Source organism: Ictidomys tridecemlineatus, chromosome 3, assembly GCF_052094955.1.
Source record: "Ictidomys tridecemlineatus isolate mIctTri1 chromosome 3, mIctTri1.hap1, whole genome shotgun sequence".
NCBI lineage: Eukaryota > Metazoa > Chordata > Mammalia > Rodentia > Sciuridae > Ictidomys > Ictidomys tridecemlineatus.
The window spans coordinates 51,732,371-51,750,310 of record NC_135479.1 but is presented as its reverse complement, the minus strand read 5'-3'; the positions used below and the strand labels follow the sequence as shown (position 1 = coordinate 51,750,310).

At 54.9% G+C, this 17,940-nt stretch overlaps 2 protein-coding genes across 5 annotated transcripts; one reads left to right on the top strand and one right to left on the bottom strand.

The window, feature by feature from the left end:
• Positions 1–91: 91 nt before the first annotated feature.
• Nlgn2 (neuroligin 2) lies at positions 92–16,280 on the bottom strand. Of its 4 annotated transcripts, XM_078042803.1 has the most exons (8): positions 15,328–16,279; positions 12,223–12,920; positions 8,589–8,639; positions 6,339–6,488; positions 5,985–6,170; positions 5,688–5,880; positions 4,730–5,326; positions 92–3,262 (listed from the first exon to the last, which is right to left on the bottom strand). In XM_078042803.1, the coding sequence occupies exons 2-8, from the start codon at positions 12,674–12,676 to the stop codon at positions 2,389–2,391; spliced, it is 2,505 nt and encodes an 834-aa protein (XP_077898929.1). In that variant the 5' UTR covers positions 12,677–12,920; positions 15,328–16,279; the 3' UTR covers positions 92–2,388. The 4 variants fall into 4 exon arrangements, with proteins under 4 accessions (XP_077898929.1, XP_021587023.2, XP_005332847.2 ...); XM_021731348.2 differs by lacking the exon at positions 8,589–8,639 and having other exon boundaries at positions 15,328–16,280; XM_005332790.4 differs by lacking the exon at positions 15,328–16,279 and having other exon boundaries at positions 12,223–15,309.
• Positions 16,281–16,765: 485 nt separating this feature from the next.
• On the top strand, positions 16,766–17,940 carry Tmem256 (transmembrane protein 256). The gene is made up of 4 exons (XM_005332789.5): positions 16,766–16,924; positions 17,230–17,261; positions 17,534–17,614; positions 17,707–17,940. The coding sequence occupies exons 1-4, from the start codon at positions 16,768–16,770 to the stop codon at positions 17,848–17,850; spliced, it is 414 nt and encodes a 137-aa protein (XP_005332846.2). The 5' UTR covers positions 16,766–16,767; the 3' UTR covers positions 17,851–17,940.

Genomic DNA, 17,940 nt, shown 5'->3' with positions numbered 1-17,940 from the left:
CATAGAGCTATTCACTGAAAAAGGTCTAGAGGTTTGGACTCCAAAGGCTTGTTTCAGAGCCCCCCACCCCAACATAAGAGCAGGCAAAACCAACAGTTAAACTTTTATATTTACAATATTCTCTTCATCTTTTGCCAGGTTTAAAAATGTGTACAGAGCCGCAAAGGGTTGGGGTGGGGACATGGGACTGTCAGGGATTGTTCTGGAGAGAGGGGCTGGGCATTGGAGTCCGTGGCTGAATCATGGGGTCCCCCAGCCCCCCTCCCATGCCCTGGTTCTGGGGGCATCTGCCTACGGGCTCAGGGCCCAGGTCGCTAGCATTTGGAGGGCATGGCTGTTCCAAGAGGAGCTAGACCAGGCAGGGGAAAGGGCCAGAAAAGAACTACGTTTCCATGGGTGGAGGTAGGAGAAGGGACAGTGAAGAGGCAATGTTCTGGGACTCACAACCAGGTATCCTGGACCTGGGTGCCAGTAGAAGATGGCACCCCACCCTTACTCAAGTTTGGCAGTAGCATCCCACAGAAAGCCATACAGCAGGCTAAAGATTCACCCTCCTCTATTGTTGTTCCATAAAACCCTTTTCTTTCTTTCTTTTTTTTGAACCAGGGATTGAACTCAGGGGTGCTTACCACTAAGCAACATCCGTTTTATTTTTAATTTTGAGACAGGGTCTCACCAAGTTGCTTAGGGCCTTGCTAAGTTCTTAAGGCTGGTCTCAAACTTGCAATCCTCCTGCCTCAGCCTCCTCAGTTGCTCAGATTACAGGTGTGTGCCATTGCATCCAGCCCTTAAAACCCTTTCCTACATGGTTCTCTTCCTCAGAGGCACAAACCCAAGGACCTCTGGGCAGTAGCCTCACACATTTCCTTTCAAATTCTTCCTGCTGGTGTTTGAACAAGCCCTGTCCCCCATGGCCCCCTCCATCTGTTCCTCAGTGCAACTGACCTCATTCCCCAAGCTGTCCATGAAACCTTTTTCCCTGTTAACCACCCCCCCCCAACACATACACACTGCTCTTTTCCTTTGGCCCTGGCAGCAAGGGGGGGAGGGGTAAAAGAAGGGTAGGGGAAAAGATTGGTCTGACCCTGAGATGGGGACAGCTTCAAACAGGGAGGAGGAGCTGGAGAATGGAGATCTGGGACAGGGAGGGAGGGGTGACACAGGAATCAGAGTGACAACAAGGGGACTCCTTAGCTGCCACATCCCCCTACCCTGTATCCTACCTGCTCCCGTCGTCTCCTCTGTCCTAGCCTGGGACTGTGAAATCCTTGGCACATTTGGAGACTTTCTCCCCTCCTCCAACCCACCTACCCAGTTTGGCACAGATGAGCAATGATCTGAGGACTGAAGGAAAGGCTGTCCTCAGGCCCCAGGAGGGCTTTGGTCAAACATGCATGGCCTCTGTGGGTGGCATATGCCACATTCCCTGTCTACCAACCTCAGCATCTCTGGGAGAGGGAGGTCCCCAGCCTTCCCTCAGGGTTTGTACATCTCCCTCAGCTTCGGTTAATCTGAAGTCTGTTCCCACCTGCCATGTGAGGAGTGCTGGGCCTGAGGCTGGGGGGGATGCAGGGAAGTGCTGGGGAGAGAGGGACCCTCTGCCTGGGAAAACACACATCCACATGCAAGAACATGTTTCCACTCAGAGAAATGTATCCTGGACCATGGGAGAATTAGTTTCCAGGCAGCACCGGGATGCACCGATCTCCCTTCCCCCTGGCAGGAAATCTGTGTCTGTCTGTATGGAAGGTGAGGGCCTCCCTGGGAGAACGTGCTTCATCTGACTTGTGCCATGGGGGAGAAACATGCTTTGCTGGGGTGGAGGGGGGAGAGGAGGCGGGGGGGGGCTGTGTTTTCCTTGCTGCTCCCCAGGCACCACCCTATGTTGTCTGGTGGCCAAGAGTCACTGTATGAGAACACATCACTTCCAGGGTCTCCAGGGGGTGGGAGGGGGGAGGAGGTGGGAGAAGGCATGAGGAAACAGGATTCTGGGGTACAAATCCCCGCAGAAATTCTTTGAGGGGGCCAACATGTGTCCAGGGCGGCAAAAAAAAACCTCACCCTGCACATGGGAAAATACCCCCTCATGAAGAAAGCACACCTCCATGTGGGAAAAGACTTCCACATTTCCACACACTGAAGACTGGTGTCCCAGTGGAGGGCAAAAAACACCCCCCAATGTTCAAAGGCCCAGGTCCAGAGAAGAGAATGGGCCTCTTTGCATGGGAAAAACACGCATCTCAGTGGGGAATCCCATGTCCACCTTAACACTGTTCGATGATGTGTGACAACTCCACAGGAGAAAAGCCCGTTGCCAAGTCCTACTCCCTGCCTTGGAGTGGCCCAGGCTGAGGAGGGGTGGGGAGGGTGGCCTCCCCATGCCGCCCCCTATACCCGGGTGGTGGAGTGAGGATGGGGTAGCGTGTTGTTGTGGCTGGTAGCGGTGGAGGGCGGTGGGGGAAAGGGCCCAAAGGGATGGAGGGAAGGGGGTGGCGGGGGTGGTGGTGGCCCCAGGCCACTGGGCAGCAGGGTTAGGGCCCTGGGGGCCAAGAGAGGCACATCGTCCGGTGCCCGGCGCAGGGCCAGGGTGTAGTCGGGTGGACAGGCAGGGCGCAGGGCCTCAGCAGGGTCCGCCCCGACGCCACCACCCTGCTTCAGCTGCAATGACACCAGCTCCTCCTCTGGGGGCAGCTCCCGGCCAGCAGTGGGGAGCAGGGGACCCCCACCAGGCACACCAGAGCCTGAGCCTCCAGGTGGACTAAGCCGCCTGCATCGCAGTTCCTGCCGCCGGTCCCGCTTGTAGTAGAGAGCGGCAAAGGCCAGGATGTTGAGGAAGAGAAGGGAGGCGCCCACGGCCACAGTGACACTTAGCTCTGTGGAGTAGTCTCGTGAGTCTCCAGGGAAGCGGTCATAGGCCCTTGGGCCTGGCTCAGGCTCAGGCTCGGGAGGCAAGGTTGCAGGTGGTGGGGGCCGGCGTGTGCCAGGGGCTCCAGGAGGCGGGCGGGGAGGCCAGCGTGTGGCATAGGGAGGCAAGCGAGTGGTGGTGGTGAAGAGCTCGGTGTGCAGATTGTGCAGGTGGGGCACAAGCTCCAGCCAGAAGGCCACCTTGTTGGCGCGGTAGTTGTCACGCACTCGTGGCTTCAAACCAATGTGTAGGTACTGCTTCTCTTTGCTGTTGAACTTGCTCCACACCACCTCCTCAAAGCGGTTGGGTTTGGTGTGGATGAACTTGGTGTCCTGTGGCACTGGCTGGTTGGGGTCACTGTGGGCATAGGAGGGCAAGGAAAGGAGGAGTGAGGGTGAGGCTCAGGCTCCAAGGAGGGTGGAGCTGCAGAGGGGAAGGAAGAAGACAGAGATGCAGAGACAGGGAGACAGCAAGAAATCCAGAGAAAAAGTCACAGAGGTAGAGACAATACACGGATGTGAAGAGACATAGAAATTGCCAGAGACAGGGCCAAAGAGACAAAAAGGATCAAGACAGATCACCAGAGACAGCCAGAGTTGAGGTCAGAGGGACAGAGACAGACCAAGAGAGAGCCAGTAAGAGGCAGAAGCTGAGACCAAGAGAGGCAGAAAGGGAGAGACAAAAATATATGACAGACAGCCAGGGTAAAAGCTGCCAGCAGACAGAGACAGCGTAAAGTAAACAGACCAAAGAAGGAAGAAGAGCCAGGTGCTATGGTGCATGCCTATAATCCCAGGTACTTGGGAGGCTGAGGCAGGATTGAAAGTTCAAGGCCACCCTGGGCAATTTAGTGAGATGATCCTGGTTCAAAATAAAGTTTAAAAAGGGTTGTGGAAGCTGGGTGTGGTGATGCATGCCTATAATCCCAGCAACTTGGGAGGCTGAGGCAGGAGGACCCCAAGTTCGAGGCCCCCCTCAGCAACTTATTGAGGCCCTAAGTAACTTAGCGAGATCTTGTCTCAAAATAAAAAATAAAAAGGGCTGGTGATGTGGCTCAGTGGTTCAGTGCCCCAGAGTTCTATCTCCAGTACCAAAATAAATAAAATTTAAAAGTTGGGGATAGGGGCTGAGGTTGTGGCTCAGGGATACAGCGCTTGTCTTGCACATGTGAGGCACTGGGTTTGATTCTCGGCACTACATATAATAAGTAAGTAAAACAAAGGTACTGTGTCCATGTTCAACTAGAAAAATTTAAAAAAATTAAAAATAAATTTAAAAAGTTGGGGATATAGTAGAGTGCTTGCCTAGTGTCTCCTGATTTTGATCCCAGTATCATAAAGGAAGAGGAAAAACAAAAAGAGGACAGAGGGACAGAGGGAAAGGGAGAAATGTCAGTGGATTTCAGGAGAGTGGCAAGGCATAGAAACAGACAGATACAAACTCTTATACACTTAGACACAGACCACAATGGTCACACAGAAGCAGAGCACACAGTAGGGGCCGGAGGAGGCCAAGGGAGGAAGAGAGACAGACACCAAGCTAATGCTACCAACTGAGCCCACCCCCAGAAAGAACAGGGACCTTTCTGTCTAACTCTGCTGAATCTCTAACCCTCACCTCAGTGCCTGGTACAGATAAGGTGTTCAGCAGTGTCTGAATTGGTCTCGCTTAAGCAAGGGACAGCAAGAGCAAGTGCTTTCCTGGAGGAATGATGGCCATGTGAAGAAGGGAGGGAGGGAAGGACAGAGGACCAGCCAAGGATGGTGAGGATGCCTCAGCCTGCAGCGCGCCCCACCCAGCCCCACCAGCCCCTTTGGCCCTCACCCAGTCTTGGCGAAGTTGGTCCAGTAGGTCATAACAACTGCGCTGAGCATGACGTCATTCTTGGAGAAGTTGCAGGGGAAGAGGTCAGTGGCACCCACCATGGGCACACCAAAGACATAGGGCAGCTCATCTCCATGGGCTGCATCTGCCCACTCTGGCCGGCCCTCAGCCTGGCAATGATGGTAGAAGGTGTAAAAGTAGACAGGGGACTGGTAATCAGCGTGCAGCTTAGCAGTGGCCACAGCTGGGGCCACCCACTGGTGGTCAGTAAAGAGAGCCAGCAGGGTTTTTCGTCGCATCTCGCCATTGTCCCGGTCAGCCCAGTCTGTGTACATGAACTTGATGGTCTCCCGCAGCACATCCTTGCCCTCCGGGTAGCCATACAAGTTGTCCACGAAGTTGGAGACGGTGAAGTCAAAGGCGCTGGCGGACACACCATCCTCACTCTCTGCAGAGTCCTCCACAAACTTGAGGCCCTCTCCCTGATTGACACCGATAAGCATGTCGTAGTTGAGGAATTCTCCCTGCTGCATGAGGATCTCAGGGTCATCGGGGACTACATCGCCGTCCACCACGGGCCCAAAGGCAATGTGGTAGCTAGGGAGAAGGGGGCAGGGTCTCATCACCTGCTCACTGGCCTCGTCTTACCCCATGGCCCTATAGGCCCACATGCAGGTACCCCCTGGAAAACCCTTCTCCCCTACTTGAAGACCTCCTAGGGTCCTTCAGGGCACTTGACCTCTCCAGAAGTCTTCCAGAAACGTTTCATGGTACCCTGTGCTCACTTACTCTATTTGGCCACCTCCATTGAGGAAAGGCCGTTAAGAGGCCAGTAAAAGGGCCTGAAGCCCACCTCTCCTTGCCCAGTGGAATGCCCACAGGCACCTCTCACCTCAACCTCCTTGGAACCAGCAAGGAGAAGTGAAGGCCTGGACCTGGCCCTCTCCCACCCCCATACCGGGCAGGCTGCACATCCTGGTCCACCAACTCCCGAGAAGGCTTCCTGCGCAGACACTCCACAGCTTCGGCGCTGTCCTCCCGGTCACAGCCCACCTTGGCTGCCAGCAGACGCGTGTACTTGAGTGGCTGGTAGTTGACAGACCAGCTGGAGATGGCAGTACCACTCTGGGCAATAGCCTTCTGGAACAGTCCTGGCAGGAGAGCAAGATGACCTCAGGCTATGCCATAACAGCAAAAACCAGAAGGGGGATCAGGTAGGGTCAGAGCTGTGGGAAGCAGGGCAGGCTGCTGGTACCTTCTGAATGGTGGGAGAGGATCAGCAGGTTGACACAGGAGGCCCCTGCTCCAGACCCAAAGATGGTGATGCGCTCCGGATCACCCCCAAAGTGGGCAATATTTTCACTAAGCCAACGCAGGGCCTGGATCTGGTCCAGAAGCCCATAGTTGCCTTTTGCAGCCTGATCCCCAGTGCTGAGAAAACCTGAAGGTAGAAGAAGAAAAGGGGCTCCCTGAGGTGTCACAACATCCACACCCCCTTTCTAGGCAGCTCAATCCAGCCCAGAAGCAATTTTGCTGAGTTTAGAGGAACACTGCCCACCACGCCTACCTCCCAGACTCCGCCCCCCCAAAGTTGGCTGCCCACCCTCACCGAGCACCCCAAGACGGTAGTTGAGCGTGGCTACGATGACATTGCCATAGGCAGCCAGGACTGAGCCATCGAACATATTCCCGGTGCCCTCCATGTAGGAGCCTCCGTGCAGAAACAGCATGACAGGTTTCTTCCCAGAATCCCGGATATCTGCGTGAGGAGGGGGCAGCAGGTGGGCCAGGGGATTGGGGATAAGGACACAGTCAGACCAGAAGCAGCACTACCCAGCTCCCAGGTCTGCTAAGGACCATCCAGGAGCACAGGGGACTTGTCACTCCCATCCCTGGGGGGCAAGACCGGATTCCCCTCCCTCCCCCTATAGCTAGCCCTAGAGAAAGGTCCCTCACTACCCTTGGCCAGGCTGTCCCCAATCACTTTTCCAAATGTGGGGCAGACCTCCAAGAAGCCCAACAGAGGCCGGGGGTGGGAAGTGGTTCTCCTCAGGGCCTATGCTGGTTCCAGTAACCCCCTCCCCACGTGGCAAATCTCCTTCCTGCACCTGGAAAGAGTGCTCTGAGGCTGGAACTAGGGCTAGAAGTGCTGGGAGGGTCCTGCCATTTCCTCAGAGTCAGGCCTTGGGCCTCAAGCTCCACCTGGCACCCTGGTCTGTGGGTGAGGGGGTGTCAGGCCCTAGGGTCCCTGGGGGCTTGGTCTCCTCCCCGCCCTAATTCCTTTCTAGGTCACCTCCCTAGTTACCATAGCAACCCCCAGCCTAATTACTGTGGCAGGAGGAGGCAGGGTGGGAAAGAGCCTGCCTAATGAAGCCAGGGTGCAGCTCTGAGTCTTAGACACCCATAAACTGGCCTGAGCCCTAGGTCCTGAACTGAACTTCTTTCTTGCCATCTCCCCAAAGGATCCCTTAATCGTTGCCACACACAGTATGCCCTTGAAACACTCAGGACAGGACTGAGAGGTGAGAAATTCCTGAAGAAAGTGGGAGTCTGAGAGGGCTTGCCAGGTCCTCAAGCTAGATAGTTCCCTCCTCTGCAGCTCCCCCCTGATCTGCATAATGCCAAGGGCTGGGATCACCCCTGGCCCACAGGCCCTCCTGTTTCTTAGCACCTGCCATGCCTGACTTGCCTGGGTACTCCATCAACTGGAGCCAGGCCTAGGTCCCCACAGTTGGTCCCCAACACCTCACCGTCTTTCTCATCCTGGTAAAAACTTTCTGACAGGTCAGTCTGCAGGTCACTAGGACATTCCCTGTCACTTGTCCCAGCCAGCTTCCAGTCTCCTCTTAGGCTTTCTCTATAGTCTCTGGACTTCTTCAGCCAGAGCTCCCAGGTAGGTAGCTTCCTCTCTGTGTCCTCCCCAAATTCACTTCTCCCTTTGTTTCTGACTTTCCAGTAGTTTCAGGCTGGAATCTCCTTCCCTTCAAGGTCCTGTTCTAAATGTCTTTGGTTCTCCCCAACCCTCCCCATACCCTTCTCCCAGTGTGTGGGGAGGGGGGAGTCAGAAAGGGAAGGAGCAGGAAGAGGGGCTGGGGCAACAAGAATTCAAAACCAACAACAAAAAACAGGATCAAGAAAGAAGAAAGAAAGAAAAAAACAACAACCAAAAAGCAAGAAGCTCTTGGGGCAGATTCAACAAGAAAAGAAAAAACAACAACAAAAAGAAAAACTCCATTTTGGAAAAAAAGAAAAAAAGAAAAAAGTTCTTTGCATTTTTTTTTTTTCAAAATTTTGTGGTGAAACTTCAAGATATTGGGCCCTGTTTTTCAAAAATTTCCAAATTCTTTGATTCACTTAGAATGTTTGCGTTTTCTGAGTCTGACAGGCTTTTAGAAATTGTAGCAGGTTCTTAATATTTCAATTGTGTCATCAATTTGCCAACTTAAATTTTTTTTTTCCAAATGTTATTTTGCTCCAAATTAAATTTTTTTCCAAATAGTACATTTCACAAGTTTCAAAGTAATCCAAATTTCTTTCAAAGTCTCAATATTTTATCCAATTCTTTGTTGTTTCTCTGACATTCCAATTTTTTTTTCCACTTTATTTTTGCCATGGTTAGGTTTTCTTGCAGGTTTTCTAGTGGGTCCAACATTGTTCAAATTTCGTTTGAAGTTTTCATAATTCTTTTTTCCAATTATTAAAAATTTTTCTTTTCTTTTCTTTTTCATTTTTTTTTTTTTTTTTTAGTTGGGAGAACAACTGAGGGGCCTTGAGGGCTGTGGGGACATTTAGTTAGGGGCAGGGCCATGAAAGTCCTCTTATAAGCAACCACATGCAGCAGCGGGATTTTTAAATCTACCTGTGTCTGGCGGATTGAGCGTCGCCTCGTCACGTTTTTTTGTGAGCGGACCTAAGACCGGGAACACAAAACAGAGAAAAAAGGACAATTTTGTGGGGAAAGATGGGGGTCGGGGGAGGTGGTGGATGGGGAGGGGAGGAGAGAAAGCAGAAAAGGGGAGGGTGAGGGGAGGCAGAAAAAATAAGCCAAAAAAAGCAAAATTTGTTTGCAAGAAAAAGAAACCAAGAAAAGAGAAAAACGTTTCTACAACCCAATTTTGTTCCCCTCCCCGGAAAAAGTCATGCCCCAAAGAAAAGGTGGGTTTTGGGGGGTGGGGTGCCTGCGTGGGCTGAGGCCTGTCTTAAGACATATTGACTTGGCTGGAAAGGATTTGGCTTGTTGGTGTGTTTGCTAATTGCTGGAAATGAAACGGATGTTAGAGTGGGGTGGGAGGGGAGAGGAAACCCCAGGAGACCAAGGCCAGCTTGCCACCCAGGCCACCTCTCACAAGGCCCCTTCAGGGCCAGCCAAGCACTGCCTGCTGCCCCACCCAGGCTGTAAAGAGGAGAGGCTGCGCAGAAAGGACTTTGTATCCTTCTGGACAGCTCTGGAGGGCAGAGGGCAGGATGGGGCTGGAGGGCAGCCCACCCTGCTGCTCACAGCCTTCAGAAGCCCTCTGCTCCCCACTGGAGGGCTATGGGAAGGTCAGATAAGGCTGCCCACCCTCCTACCCAGCCTCACCGGCCAGCATTTCTCTTCCATCCACACTCTGGCCTGGCTTCTCACCCCATCTCCTCAGTGTGGGCAAAGCAGGGAAAGGGGTCATCAGGTCTTGCCCTCCACTCCAACTCATCCCTCCACACTCCCACCAACCTCATCCCTTACCCAGGCCTCCTCTCCTCCCACCAAAGTTGAGAGCTTCCGACCAGGACCACCCCCAGCCCCTGCTCAATTGCCAAAAAGCCCTCCTCCCCACTTGAGGGATTCAGCCCACAATTAGGGAACAGGAAACACAGTGCCCTGAGCCACCTTAGCATCCAAGGTACCAGGGGCAGAGGGTACTGGGTGGTACAAAGTGTGCCCAGAATCAGGGAAAGGCCCCATACTAGGCTCAGAGATTAGCACCAGGCTTACTTCAGATTAGGGGATCAGTTAGGGGACAGCTAGAACCTAGAGGCCTCAGGGGGTTCCCCCGGGTGATTTTTTTTTTTTTTCCTGGATAGATTGTGGAGTTTGCAAGGTCCAGGGTAGCTCTAGAAGATTTCTCCTTTACCGGCAATAATGGCCCCATGAGGACCTACTGGGAACAGGGCCTCCTCTTTGAGAAAGGGTGTGGATGAGGATGAAGTCAGCAGGGCATGCATGCATGTGAGAATGAAGTGAGTGTGTGTGTGTGTGTGCTTGAGTCAACCTCTTCCTCCCAGAGCTGGTGTGAATATTCAGTGAGATCACCTGAATGTGTCAGGTTCTAAGCAGGTCTGCAATAAGCAATAGTTAAAAATATAGAAGGTGTGGGCATGGGTGTTGTGGGGTCAGGGGCCAAATCATTTGTGTGGAGGTGTTGAGGTGGACAGTCCAGTGGTGGAAAGTACTGAGTGTTTGATTGGGGGAAGGACATGGGGTAGAGAGCCTATGTGAAAGTGCGAAAGTGGAGGTCCACAAGCAGGAAGTGTTGAGATGGACAGTCTATGTGGAGTTTTTGGGGTAAAGGACTCACAAGACATTGGGATAAGTGATCCACAAGAGGGAGAGGAATGTGCGGTTTTCTTGTGAAGCATGGTTCCTTTTATTAAGAAACTGGGGAGGACATGTGGAGTATGCTGGAGTAAATAAATGGTCTACGAGGGAATAGGGTGCTTAGATTTTTTTTTTTTTTTCTGGTACTGGGGATTGAACCCAGGGGTTATATCCTTAGCCCCAGTTCTTTTTTGTTTTTTTATTTTGAAACAGGGACTAAGTTGCCCAGGCTGGCCTTGAACTTGAAGTTCCTCCTGAGTGGCTGGGATGAGCCAACCTTGCCTGGCTAGAGTACTTAGAATTTGGATGCATTAAAGTGAAAGTTTCTGTGCACTGTGTGTATAGGTTGTTGGGAGCATGGTTTACATGGAGAGGGGTAGTTAGGAGGTTGGGTACACAGATGGAATGAGGGATACAGGGTAGATTGTCTATATGGGTTGTGAGTGGATGTGAGTGGGTTGCGGTGTATGAGTTGTTCTGTGATTGGCAGGAAAGGATTCTGGATGCAGATGCAAGGTGTTTGAGTACTTAATCTGTACCATCCCTCAAGTGTTGTTACCACCTGAGGGATGACACAGGTGATCTCTAGATAGGATGTATGGCAAACAATTTGTAAGTGTTGAGGGTGTTGGAGACTGTGGCACAAGTAACCTATTGGAGCACATTGTCCAGGTATGGGGTCATAGGGCTATAAGGTATATGTGTGTGTTGCTAGGGCCCATGATCTCTATATATCTAAGGATACTGGGGAACACAGGCTGTGTGGGTGATGGGACACACAATTTCAAGGAAATGTTAGACATGTGTACACTGTGAATACATTGGGAATTGGGATCTGTGGGGTGTTGAAGCAAATGGTGAATGTGTATGATGGCTGGGAACATGCTCTGTGTATTGAGTAGTTGAGATTCTCAACTTTTGACAATTGAGGATATGATGTGAGTTATAGGTTCCTGAGTACCCAACGGCCTGGGTATATGGTTGTTTAAAACAGCGTGGAGAGGGCTTTGTGGAGGTATTGGCATGTCTTGGAGTATCAGGGGGGTGTCAAGAGGGTAATGTGGGGGCTCTTTGTGCTGATTGTCTGTTGGGATAGCTTGAATCTGCCAGTTACCCTCTATCATAGACAAGTGGGAAATTGTTCTGATTAATCCTGGTGTGCAGCAGGTTGGGGGGAGAATTGTCTGGGGGTGTATGCTGGAACTATAAGTAGTCCTGTAGTGGACAGGAATTCATTAACCTAAACAGTAGCTGGTCAGCTCCAGGAAGGAAGTTTGGGCTGTGTTGAGTGGAGGTGCCCTTGGCAAGAAGCTTTCCTTCAGGGATACATAAGAATTTTTTATGAGACAGAAATCTCCTACAAGAGGGTGTGAGAGCCACTACCAGATCAGGTTAGGGACTATGGGAGCCACATGATAGAGGGATACCTCTTCAGGCTGCCTGGGGTGGGAAGGGTGAGTAGGAAGAGCCCACATTGTCCTTGAGGTGTAGTGTAGCTAAAGTAGGTATGCCAAGCCCAGGCCTAGAAGCAGCAGGTGAAGCAAGGCTGAAGGGGGCTCTGAGCAGGTGATGGATTGATTACTTGAACATCCAGTGGCTACATTGAGATTGGTGCCTGACTATGTGCCTCTTTGGGGAAAGAGTGGATGAGCCTAGCCGAGTGCCTGCTATCCTTACCATGGCTCTCCGAGGGCACAAAGAACTTCCAGGGTGGCTGTGTGTGGGATGATGCTGGAGCAAGCTGGCAGGCACCCTTACTTCTCAGAGGATGTGCAGAGGTACAGGGAGATACTGCCCCTCACTGCCCCCACCGAGGCCCAGCTCAGGGGCTAGGAGGTGAGCCAGTGCCTGAGGGTCTGTGTGTGAGCGTTTGTGGGCTGTGTCCACGGGATACCCGGCCTTGTGCCCGCGCCCTTACCGTCCTCAGTGGGCACGTAGAGGTTGAGATACAGGCAGTCCTCGCTCTGGTTCTGCACGTAGGTGGCGGCGGCCTCCAAGTTGTCGGTGAACCACACAGGCAGCATGATGGCCGGCAGCGCCCCGTGCAGGTTCTGCGGGCAGGCGGGCGGCAGGGTGGTGGCGTTGCGCACCCCGGGCCAGGAGGCGGGTGCCTCAGGAGGCTGGAAGCGGCGGGCGCCCAGGGGCGGTGTAGCGTAGGGCACGCCCAAGAACTGCACGACCGGGCCCAGGATCTCGTTGTTGAGCTCGCGCCGCACACCGCGCACTCGCCCGTAGGCTGTGTTCACCACTGGGAAGCGCTCCTCCCCGAGGCTGCCGAGGCCCAGGCCCGGGCCGCCTGGGGCGCCGCCGGGACCCCCTCCCCCCCGTTGAGCCCCCGCCAGCCCCACCAGACACAGCGCCAGGAGCCACATGCTGATCGGGGGACCCCCCCTCCCTCCCCGGGACCCCCCCCCTCGGAGAGAGAGAGAAGGGGGGGGAGAGGGAGGGAGGCCCCCCTCGCCCCAGGAGGGAGGAGGGGGCGGGGGACAGGAGGGAGGAAGGGGGCGGGGAGGGACCTGGGTTAGACGGGACAGAGAAGGGGTCTGTTCCTCTCCATTGAGGGGGCAAGGGGTGGGGAAGGGAAACGAGGTGGAAGAAGGTGAAGGCAGGCCCGACCTGCGGGAGGCAGAACAGGAGGGACAGGGTGTGCAAGATACAGACAGACGGACAGACAGAAAAATACGGAGGAGAGGTGGAAGAAGGGAAAGGAAGTTGGATGGGGAGGACAGAAAGGAATGGGGAAACAGAAGAGACAAGTGGTTAGTGACTTGGATTTCAGACCAAGTTGCCACCCTTCTTCCACCCACAGGCCCCTGGCCCCTCCTCCCTCCCCCCAACAGCCCTTCTCTCTTCAGCAGGGTCCCAAGCTAGAGGTGGGGTCAGATGTGGTAAAGGTCCTGTACAAAGTCGGTGGAGGCCCAGGAGCCAGTTCCCCAGACCCAGCAGTCCCTTCCCAGCTTCTTTATCCCTCCCAGGCAGGCTCTCCCCAGGGACTCAGGAGTCCCAGTCCCCACCTCCCTGGGAGGGAATGAGACAGACAAGGAAGAGAAAATAAAAATACCAAGTCATTAATTAGCAGGAAGTGGCGGGTTTGTTTATACGTGTTAATTACTCCTGAGCTATAATTTCATGGCACTGAACCCCCACCCTGGGCCAGACTTGGGTCTTTCTTGGGACCGAACAGACCCAAGCACCTTCTTTCCCCTTCATGACATTCCCTAAGGATTTTGCAACCCTCAGACTCCTATCTCCCCAGCTTCCTTTCCTTCTTCATAAGTTGGGGTACCTCAAGTCAGGGGTTAGAAAAGGGAGGCGATACTGGAGGGGCAAATCCAGGGACAGATGCGTGATCCTGCAGCCGGTTGCCGGGCGACGGGATGCTGCCCCGCAATGTTACCTCGGCAACGGGGCTGCAGCTTTAACCCTGGAGGGGGTGTCTGGAGGAAGAGGGGAAGGGGTTGGCTTAGTTATGGGGTCCATTCAGGGCATGATGGGGAGGGCAGAGGCGTGAGTCTGAATACTAGTTTTCCCCAATAGTAGCATAGATGAAGTATATATGTTGAGGGGTAGGGGAATCTGGGGGCATGGAGAACCCTAAAGATCCGCCTCTTGCCCCCCTTGCGAGCCAATCAGAGCTTAGTCCTAGTGACCAGGCCTCTGACTGGGGAGAAGGGGCACTGAAGTGGCTTGGGAGGCATCAAATGAGCCTACTGACTGCCCCCTCCCACAATCTTGAACAGCTCTGGACCCCAGACACCTCCTCTTTCGCTGCATTTTGACCTATGTCCTGGGGGCAAACCTTAGCTTTATTCTCCTCTCTTCCCATCCCATCCATTCCCCTTTCCTTCCCCTTGCCAGTGTCCCCACCATTGCTGCTCTGAGGCCTGTGTACTCAGGGCACCAGGGACAGGACAAGGGAAGAGATCAGACCCAAGGGGCAGATACCCAGGTCATTTCAGCAAGCCCCCCTGCCCCCCACCAGCCGCCTGAGCTGTTTGCTGACGCGGGGTTTTCAGAGCCAGGCGCCAGCCCGCGGGTGGCTCTCTGCAGGTGTCAATTTATTCCAGAGATGAGGACACAGGAATCCTTACCACTCACACCCAGCTATGCCCTCCCCCTCTTCAGATCCTCTTAAGCTCTGTTTCCCCATCCCCTGGAAGGGACTTGGGGTTGGCTTCTCCAGGATCTTTTTCCTAAGCCAGGCTAGGCTCAGACACTGTGGCCTTGCTGTCCCCTCTTTCTCCCCCGTGAGATAGTCTGCCTCTGTCACCCCTTCTCCCTCAGGGTACTTTGGACCCTGGCCTCCTCCCCTTCAACCAGCTTCTCTCCCTACTTCCCTCCCACTGGAGCCCTCCCCCAACATCTCTCTCCTCTCCATAGCGCTCCCTCAGAGCATCTTTCCTTGGCCTCTTCCAGCTTGCTCCAGCTCTTGCCTTCAGTCTCTCACCCCGCGGTCTTTTTTTTTTTTTTTTCCTTCCCATTTTTCTCTTCTACATCTCTCCTTGGTATTTCTCTCTCTCCTCCAAATTTCTTCCTCAATTTTCTCCCTCAAGCTCCCTCTTTCTTTCCTGTCTTCCCCTATCTTAGTCTCCCCCATTTTCTCTCCCCATCTCTGTCTACCACATCTTGCTCCCCCTCCTTCTTCCCATCCCTCTGCCTTGCTCTCTCCATTCCAGCCCAGGCCTGACTCCCCCAACAGGGTAGAGTTGAGGGACGGGGGCTCAGGCCGCAGCCCCCCCCCTTCCCGCAGTGGGGAAAATGGCTTGGCCGGGAAGGGGAGAAGGAGGGGGAGGGGGAGATGGGAACACACGGGGTCTGTGGGCCCATTCAAAGGATCATTCATAGACTGGAGAGAGGCAGAGACAAAGAGACCAAGACGCAGAGACACGGCGAGAGCATCCCTAGGCGGAGACACGCAGACAGAGCAGGCTGTGGGAAACCAGGCTCAGGGAGGGAGATGGGGAGAGGAGACCCCAGCAGACCACCACGCAGCCCCCTCCACCCAGCCTGGCTTAGCTCCTACCTGGCTCAGCCCTGGGGCCGTGGTGCCTCCATCCAGGGCTCCGAGTGGGGGGCGGACGGGCTTCGAGAGGGGGGCGGCGGCCTCTGAGCCCCCGCGGCCCCGAAGGCCCAGCCCCCGCCCGCAGCGCCTCACCCGGCGGGGGAGGGGGATCGCCCCAGCCCCGGGGGGCGGGGCCGGGATCCAGTCGATCCCCGGGAAAAGGAGAGCTAGGGGATGGGATCAGGGGGAGCCCGAGAACAGGGAACCCCGCAGTGGGCACGGAAGAGCAAGGAGGGAGCAACGGGACAGGACTGGATTGGAGATCCACTGGCTCCGTGGGCCCGCTTCGAGGGACCAGAAGGCGGTCCAGGCGGAGGATCCTAAGGGATCGGATGCTGGAGGAGGAGTCCACGGCAATCCCCAGGGGCCCGGGGCCCCGGAGCGCAGGATCCGCGGTGCAGGGGCAGGGATCCAGCCGGAATCCTCGGGGAGGGGGAGGGATCTAGTCGATCCCGAGGGCGGGCGGGAGGGGGAGGTCCGGGGAGTCTGAGGAGGGCGGGAGTCGAGTCCGGAGCCTCGAGGCAGAGGTCGACGCGGCTCCTAAGAGGGAAGGCGGGGGTGGGAGTAGTCTTCGGGGGACCCTCAGCAGCCGGGAGGCCCGGACTCCTGGCTCCGCGCGCCAGAGCCCGCCCGCCCCGCGTCCATCCCAGCCCGAGAGTGATGATCCGCCGGCGGAGCAGCCGCAGCAGCCCCGCGCGTCACCGCGCGGCCGCCTCCCCCGCCCCCTGCCGAGAGAGCGGCGCACACCCCTTGCTCGCACCCGCCTGCCCGCCCGCCCTCCGGAGTGTGGGGGGATTGGAGACAGTGGAAGGGGGCGGGAGTGGACAGACGGACGGATGGACGTAGCCACCCGGGGCAGGGTGGAGACATTCCCCCGGATCTCCCACCCTCCGGGCTCTCGCAGTCTAGGGAGGGGGAAAAGATCTGAACTACAGGAGGCGGAGCATCACACGAAGAGGGCGGGGCCTATGACAAGGAGGCGTGGTCATTCTTAAAGTGGGTGGGGTTAGGTGGTTATGGGTGGGACTTGGGTGTCCCTGAGACCACCTCTTTTTGGGAGTGGGTCTGATTTGAAGCTGAACAGGAGGAGCCTGTGGGGAAAGGGGCGGAACTTTGAGTAGGGACTGGGATCCTCGGAAATTAGCTGGAGGTGCGGGGGGGGGGGGTCGAGGAGGTGATCAACTTGGAAAGTGGGCCAATCCGTGACGCAAATCCTCTAGTTCCGCCCTCAACCCTGCTCCTCAGAGCTCGGCTCCTCCGCTCCTAATTGGTTCTAGTTTCTCCGCCCGCCAGACATCTTCGCCACTCAGCAGCTTTTTTACAAAGGCGTAAGTACCCGGGTGAGGACCTGGACGCTGAAATGAGCACGGCCCTGATTGGGCACCTGTGGACTCTATTTGCATGGGCAATCTGGATTGGCTGGCCTCTTGGGTGGCCTGGGCGGTGTTCCTCGCGCGCGTGACCACCGTAGCCATGGTCGGACTCGGGGCTGCTTTCCGCCGCCTTGGTGCCTTGTCTGGAGCTGGAGCCCTCGGCTTGGCTTCCTACGGGGCGCACGGTCAGGGGGCTGGGGATACAGCTGGGCTGTGCTGGGGGCGACCTATGGGGTCTGGTGCAGAGGCGGAGCCTATGAGAAGTCCCGGCTTCCCATCGACCGCACAAGCCCGCGGTGCCCTAAACCTTTAAAAGTCTCTCAGCTGGTCTAATTGGTTCCCATTGCTGCCCGATATGTGTTTCTACCAACCGGAAGCTTCCTGGGGGGGCGCCCTTTTTCACCAAGGTTCGCCCGGGTCCCCCGGGATTGGGGACAGTCGGCTCTGGCAGTAGATCTGGTCTGGTAACCTTTGCCTTTCTTCTTCACAGGCGCTCAGTTCCCGGACGCCTACGGGAAGGAGGTGAAGTAACTGCTCTGGATCTCCCCGACTTCCTAGTTTATGAAGGCAAAAAGTCTGGGGTCCCCGAGGAAAGTTGTGGGTGGGGGCGAATCGCGTGGATTTCAGGAAGCAGCAAGGGCCGCAAGACTGTAGCGTGGGTACTTGAAGGAGCGGAGCTGCAAGCTGGAACTTGGAGGGTGAGGGCAGAAGAGACGAATTCTGGTCCTGTGTGTCAGTGGGATCCCTGGCTCCGGTGTTGCTTATGAAATTCCCCATGTCTCTTTTTCTTACAGCTCTTTGATAAGACCAACAAACACCATTTCATACACAGCCTGGCCCTTTTAGGGGTACCTCATTGCAGAAAACCTCTCTGGGTAATCTGTTCCTCTACATAACGTTGACCAAGCCTATCCACTCTTATTTTGCAGTTCTTACAATCCTCTATTCTGTTATTTTTCTCCTTCAGGCCGGGTTGCTGCTAGCCTCTGGAACCACCTTATTCTGCACCAGCTTTTACTACCAGGCTCTGAGTGGAGACTCTAGCATCCAGATGTTGGGCCCGGTGGGAGGGAGCCTGTTACTCATAGGCTGGCTTGCCTTGGCTCTTTGAGGTCTCTTCTGTTTAATTACTAATATATCTGGGTAATTTGGGGGAGAATTGGGGTAGAAAGGGGATTAAAAGAGAAAAGCAAATGAAGAA